The sequence below is a fragment of the Octodon degus genome, unplaced genomic scaffold, assembly GCF_000260255.1.
Source record: "Octodon degus isolate 3935 unplaced genomic scaffold, OctDeg1.0 scaffold00141, whole genome shotgun sequence".
Taxonomy (NCBI): Eukaryota; Metazoa; Chordata; class Mammalia; order Rodentia; family Octodontidae; genus Octodon; species Octodon degus.
The window spans coordinates 6,471,991-6,479,049 of NW_004524717.1; the positions used below are offsets into that span (position 1 = coordinate 6,471,991).

General features: G+C 40.4%; 1 protein-coding gene across 2 annotated transcripts in view; it reads right to left on the bottom strand.

Moving 5' to 3' along the window:
* Btnl8 (butyrophilin like 8) overlaps nt 1-7,059 on the bottom strand; it is a 43,498-nt gene that overhangs the window by 11,235 nt on the left and 25,204 nt on the right. Inside the window, exons 3-7 of one of the 2 annotated variants that reach the window (XM_023701842.1) lie at nt 6,582-6,695; nt 5,798-5,818; nt 5,388-5,414; nt 5,096-5,122; nt 3,230-4,510 (exon numbers count right to left, since the gene is read on the bottom strand). In XM_023701842.1, coding sequence (XP_023557610.1) covers nt 3,873-4,510; nt 5,096-5,122; nt 5,388-5,414; nt 5,798-5,818; nt 6,582-6,695 — 827 coding nt within the window. In that variant the 3' untranslated portion in view covers nt 3,230-3,872. The remainder of the gene's footprint in view (nt 1-3,229; nt 4,511-5,095; nt 5,123-5,387; nt 5,415-5,797; nt 5,819-6,581; nt 6,696-7,059) is intronic. The other variant, XM_023701843.1, reaches the window with a different exon arrangement.

Genomic DNA, 7,059 nt, shown 5'->3' on the forward strand with positions numbered 1-7,059 from the left:
CTGCGGAGTGGTGGGGGGCGGCCCGAGGGGGTGGGAGAGGGTCTGGCCCATGCTGCTCCTGGGCTGGGACTGGTCCCGCTGGCGCAGAGTAGCAGGAAGCTCTCTGCACACTCACCGGACCTGGGCTAGGACTGGGTCTGGGGCTTCCTGGAAATTGGCAGAAATTCCTATTCAGCGGGCGGGGTGGAGGAGGTACTGCGGAGTGGTGGGGGGCGGCCCGAGGGGGTGGGAGAGGGTCTGGCCCACACTGCGCCTGGGCTGAGACTGGTCCTGGTGGAGCAGGGTAGCAGGAAGCTCTCCACACACTCACAGGACCTGGGCTAGGACTGGGAGTATTGTGTTTCTTAATAGCTTTCCATTCTCTGTGTGAAAGCCCCTTTCACCTTCCAAATACCTTCTTTCTCAGTGTATTGTTTCTGTACTTTACTGATGTGACTCCTTTGTCAGACATGTTGAATCTTTTTCTGGACTCTAGACTTTTTATATATTAGATCACATCACCTGCAGAGCCAATTTAATTTGTTTCTTTCTTTTTTGGGTACTTTTTATTTTTCTCTTAGTTGTTTTTGAATGGGTACCCTTATTGTTTTCCTAATCTTAGAGAATAAACCTTCAACTTTGTGAGTGTGATGGTAGTTTTGGGCTTGTCATATGTGGCATATATTTTGTGGAGGTACATTCCTTTATGGCATTTGGTTGAGAATGTTTATCATGAAAAAATATTGAATTTGGTTCAATAGTATTGAGCTTGGTATTGTTGGGATGATCATATGTTTTGTGTTCAATTTTATTAATGTGCTATAAATACACTTATTTGCTTGAATGTACCAAATCATCCTTATATCACAGAGGTAAAGCCCACTTGAACATAATAATCTCTTAATGTTTGACTTATGTGTTTAGGTGCTTTGCTTTTGGGGTGCAATACGTATTTAAAATTGTTACATGCTTTAGATAAATTGGCCCATTGTTACCATAGAATGGCCTTATTCTTTCTTTTTTTTTTATAGGTTCTTATTGTTTGGTCTAAGATCTATTTAGTCTCACATAAGTATATCTACTCCTATTTTCTTTTAGATTTTATTATGTAGAAAATCAAGTCAGCTTCAATATTCCCTTAAGTTAAAGCTCAAACCAGACCATAGGCTTAACACTGTTCAATTTGGTGAAGGCTGAAAGTCATAAGGAAGCTTCAGAAGAAAAGCTGGAAGTGAGCAGAGGCTGCTTCATTAACCAGAGTGGAAGCCAGCATCTCTACGATATGAAAGGACAAGGTGGAACAGAAAGTGCTTGTATAGCACTACAAGTTATACAGATTTAGCCAAGATCACTCTGATTGTTATATAAAACAAAAGATTTTTTTCAGTGTAGTCAAAACAGCCCTGTACTGGGCTAAGATGCTAACTAGAACTTTTGTAGCTACAGAAAAGGATGTGTGGCTCCAAAGCTTCAAAAAATAGCCTGACTTGCTATAGGACTTTCAATTGAAGCCAATGTTAATCCATCATTCTGAAAATCTTAGAGTAGTTAAAAATACATTAAATGTAAAGGACCAGCCAGATAGCTCAGCAGACTAAAGCACCTGCTTAGGCAGGCATAGGGACCAGGGTTCAATCCCCAGGATGCTGTGCCAGCCCCGGCCCCGAGGCTCAGAGGCTCACTGTGATGGTGAATGAGATGGGGCATAGTGGTGTGTACCTGTAATCTCAGTGCTTGGGAGGCTGAAAACAGGAGGATCACTATAATCCTCATCTGTGTAGTGAGAACTTGTAAACCTTGTACTAAATATGTTTAAAAAAGAATATATCTGTTCTATCTGTTCTTTATAAATAGGACAAAAGAGGCTAGATGACAGTACATCAATTTGACATGTTTTACTGAAAAATTTGAAAATTACTCCTCAAAAAAAATGCTCCTTTCCAGTTGTTGGCAATGCAATTGGTCACTCAAGAGCTCTGAAGAGAATGTACAGTGAGAGTAATGTTTTTATGCCTGTTACCCTATAGCCTATGAATTAAGGTATAACTTCAGTGCTCATGTATTAGTCTTAAAAATGTTTCATATATCCATATAGAGTAATTTCTTTAGTTGAGTTGTACAAAGAAAACTGAGAATCTTCTGAAGAATATTTATCATTTCACACATCATTAAGAACATTTATAGGCTGGACATGGTGGTGCATGCCTATAATCACAGCACTTGGGAGGCTGAGATGGGAGGATTACCCTGAGTTCAAGGTGCACTGCATAATGACTTCAGGGCTAGCAACACCCTATCTAAAAAAATTTATGATTCATGGGAGGAAGTCAAAATATCAACAGAAGTTTGAAGAAACTGACCCAACTCTGCTGGATGACTGCAAACAGCTGAAGTTTTCAGTCGAGTAAATTAGAACAGATGTTGAAGAAATAGCAAGACGACTCAAATTAGGAATGGACATTGAATACATAAAACAATTGTTGCAATCTTATAATAAAAGTTTAATAGGAAAAAAATTGCATCTCTTGGACAAGCAAGAGAGTATTTCTTGAGACAGAAAATATTCTTAGAGAAAAAGTTATTAAAATTCTTGAAATTACAACAAAAAACTTAGAATATGAAGTAAATTTGAATGACAAGTAGTGCTAGAGAGGGAAGGGATGACTCCAATTTTTAATTTCTTTTTTAATTTTTTTATTTGTGTGTGTGTGTGTGTGTGTGTGTGTGGCCAGCTCAGCCCACCAGGGGGTGGGGCTGGCTGGCATGTGGTGCTGGGGGATTGAACCATGGTCCCTTTGCTTTGCTAAGCTTGTTCTAAGTAGGTGCTTTAGACCACTGAGCCATCTCACCAGCCCCCAATTTTTAATTTCTACAATGGGTAAAATGCTATTAAATGGCATTGCATACTACACAGAGATCTTTGGTGAAAGGAAGAGTTAATCAATGCAGAAAACTTAATTGTTGTTTTATTTTATGAAATTGCAGCCAGGCATAGGGGTTTGAACTATAATCTTCAGAAAGAGGATCATAAATTCCAGGCCCAACTTGGAAGCTTAGAGAGATCCTGTCTCAAAATGACATTTTAAAATGATCTGGGGATCTAGCCCAGTGGTAGGCTGAATGCATGAAGCCTGGAGTTCAATCCCTGCTATAGGAAGAGAGAGACGAAAATAGGGAAGGAGGGAGGCAGAATAGGACAGAGGAAGGAGCAGGAAATTTCCAAGTCACCATGCCCTTTAAGAACTATTACCCTGAGCAGTCAGCAGCCATCGATATCAAGGCAAGATATTCCACCAGCAAAAATCACTATGACTCACAGAAGGCCCAGAGGATTGTCAGCATTTTTAGCTATAAATTACATTTAATTAAAGCATGTACATTGTTTTCTTAAACATAATGATATTGCACACTTAACACAACACAATACAGTAGAAATGTAACATTTATATGTAATGTCTACACACATAAGCTTCATATTATGTGCTGTATAGCAATATTTGCTTTGTTGACAGTGGCCTGGAACCAAACCCCCTCAGTGACTTATAAAGAACATCATCAGCAAAGCAGTTGAGCTTTCAGGAAGATGAAATTATGATTCACACTCATTATCCCATTAATCTTCACTATGACAACTGAGGTTGATCACTGTTCTAACTGCTAAAGAGCCTGAAAGGTTGTTACCTGTCCATCATCACTTAGCTTGATGACACTGTCAGACATTAAACACAATGGTAACTTTCTTTCCTGTCCATCTTAGGTTGGCCATGACACATGGTACTCAAATGGAGGGGCCAGTTCTCTTCATTTAGAAACCATCACTAATGCTTCTTGAGGGTTTTGATACCAGAGATAAATCTTAGTAGCCTAAAGGGGGATTTGAAGTGTGATTTTCTCTAGCAATCATTCCTGGAAAGAAAGGGAATGGTTGCTTCTGGGGAGGAATTTTCGTTGTCTGTATTTGGGGATGTGAGCTTATCTTGGGAAATAGATTCTCTCTCAGGCCGCTGAGTAACAGGACAAATAACTATGGGTGCCCTATTTTTCTCAATATAAGATGGAGGCTTGATATATGGCCTCAATAAGCCTTCAAACTGATGTGTCAGAGTATAAATTAGGGACTTATCATCTACATTAAAGAAAGAGATGGTTCTACCTTCACAGTCCAGGAAGACCCCCACTTTTGTTAGGGGTTTCCTGGGGAAGATGCTGACTCTTTGGGGATCTAATATAAAATACTTATGTCCTTCCTTTAGTTCAAGAACCCAGTACCCATTGTTGGAAGAATAAGTCTCATACTGATTCCTGTGCACATTATCCTGGCAGACTCCCAAGCACCAACTTTCATTGTCTCCCACATCTACTTCCCAGTAATGTTTCCCTGTTTCAAAGCCTTGAGAGGCTACCACACACTTCCTCAAAAATCTCTTCTCCATGTAGGGAACATCCTGAGGAGCTTCATTAAATATTACCGATTTCAGATCTGAAATGTAGAGCTGCGGGTGAGCTGTGTCTGGGTCCAGAGTCACTTCCACTGTGGTGTTGAGGAGGAGAGAACATGAGTTACTAGGGACAGGAATTGATCAGTTCCCCCCAAGGTAAACTGGTCAGGATGGGTTTTGGTGAGGTCCCAGAACCAGAGTCCCCATTGGACATTGCCCTGCTATCGTTCTTCTTTACTCCAAGGCAGTTCCCAACTCCCATCTCACCACTGCCTGGAGAGTCAGACAGTGAGCTGTGTATCACTACAGTCCTACCACTATCCCTTCCAGTAAGCCTCTTACTTGACTTTGTGAGAATTCAAATGACCACTATTCAGCTTCCTCCCACTCACCCTTTCCTGGTACTCCTTCACATTTTTCCACTACAGCCTAGGGCCTAGTTCATTCATTATTGATCTCCATTTTCCAGAGTGTTGTCTGAGACCTTCACACTGGATAATCCTAGTCCTGTCCTTCCCTCTTACACCTGGATGGAGAAATGTTTCATAAAAACTGCACTCTAGGGTGGGTGGCAATGTCAAAATTAATCATTAGCAGGCCAGTCAGGCTGCTTATCTAACATCTTCTATGCCCTTCTGAAGCTTTGTGCCATAGTCCAATACCAAAGGCATTTGTACCTGCATATTTCTGGTGCTGTGTCAATTCTGAAAACAAGAAGATGGAATGGGCAGGTCAGTACTTACATAGCAAGAGCCAAGAAAAGGGAGCAAGGGTGGTCACTCTTTTTAATGCTATGGAGCTGAGATCTGATGATGATTATAAGGTCTTACTATAAAATATACCTTATATAATTCCCACCACCAATTTGTCCCTGCAGATACTATGGGTTTCAGATTAAGAGCATCTATAGACTAAGGATTTAGAAGGGAGAGGTGAACAGGGCCTATAGGTTGGAAGAACTCTTCTCACCTGCCTCTGATTGCTTCTTTCTCCATTCTGGAAACAAAACACAGAAGATGATATTATAGAAAGGGAATAGGAGAGAGTGTGGGAAGGTGGTTCTGCATGTAATAACTTTTATGTAGTTTTCATAACCCAAAAAGCCAAAAAAAAAAGAGTAGATAAATACAAAAAAGATCAAATGAGTTGAGGGCAATGTCCCACAGATTTTTCAGAACCAATGCCCATTTTAACCTCCCCATGCCTGAAGGTCAAGTCATTAGTTGGATAGAGAAAAGCAACTAGATGGAGAAAGGTCTTGTCTGGATTTTATATCAAGTCCAGAGACAAAATAACACAGATGGCTGAAGATGTGGAACAGGAAGGGCTCCAGGAGAAATGTGTGTGGGAGGCTCAGAATATGGGAATATGCAACTTACCCAGTTCTTTCAAGTTATTTCCTGAAACAGAAAGAATATTCAGTGGTCAACCCAAGATTGTCTAAGGTGCAAACACAACCATGGCTCCTTGCTTAGGTGGACAATCTGTAGGCTGAAGGACAAGGGCTCTCCCAGGACTCCTACTGTCACTCTACCATACCTCCAGCCTCTGGTCTAAGTTTCTCTACCTGAGGTAAAACAAGAAGGCATCTTGGACAGGGTAGTGGGGTTCTGGTACAGGGTAGTATCATCTCTAGGAAGAGAAAACTGGTTCTTGGGGTTTAAACATTTTTTAAAATTTATCTGTCTATCTATCTATTTGTCTGTCTGTCTGTCTGTCTGTTTATTTATTTATTTATTTATTTATTTATTTGGGGCAGGGCCAGCATCATGCACCTGGGGTTCTGGGGCCAGCACAGTATGTGGTACCAGGAATCAAACCCAGGTCCTTGTTCTTGCCAGACAGACACTTAGACTGCCGAGCTACCTCTCTAGCCCCTATGACAAGTTTTTAATATTAAAACTTTCTAAAGTTGTGTATCTCTTTAGTTTGTAACCCCAGTAGAGCAGAAAGTGTTTGACAGAGGTTGATGTTTTCTTAGGACGCTACTGCCAGCCAGCCTGGAGGAGAATAAGGAATATGCCTCGCAGTAGTCCCAGGTGATGTGTCCCTAATGCCTGAGACTAGAAGAAAAGATCCAGGATGTACACTGGATCATCCCCAATCCTGTCCCTATTGGAACCATGAGTGAACAAGGAGCCCATGATTTTACCTCTCACTTACTCATATATTTGGAAGAAAACATCTTCACTGCAATGATACCAACACTTAAAATAAAACAGAGTAACCCCAAAGCAATGGAAGCCAGGTGCCAAGATGAAAGCTGGAAAAAAGTCTCTGAAAAACAATTGCATAACAATTAGTGAGTTTTGACTAATGAAGGCAATTTGATTCTTTTTTAAGGAATTGTGTCACACCCCAAGATAAAAAGAACATGTTCCTATAATTGCTTCCATCAACTTAAAAGCTTGCATTCCTGTATAAGTCTTAATCTATTTAGCACTTTAATTGTGTATAGATTTCAATAGAGATTAATTTCATTTTCTTCTAAATGAATAAAACTTCTAGCATCATTTATTTCTATACCTACTGTTTCAGTCAGTATAACCTCACTGTATATGAAGTTACTGTTTTGCCTTGAACGTTTCCAGGTTCTAAGATATGTGCCATTGGTCAGTACACTTTTCTTTCTTTTTTTTTT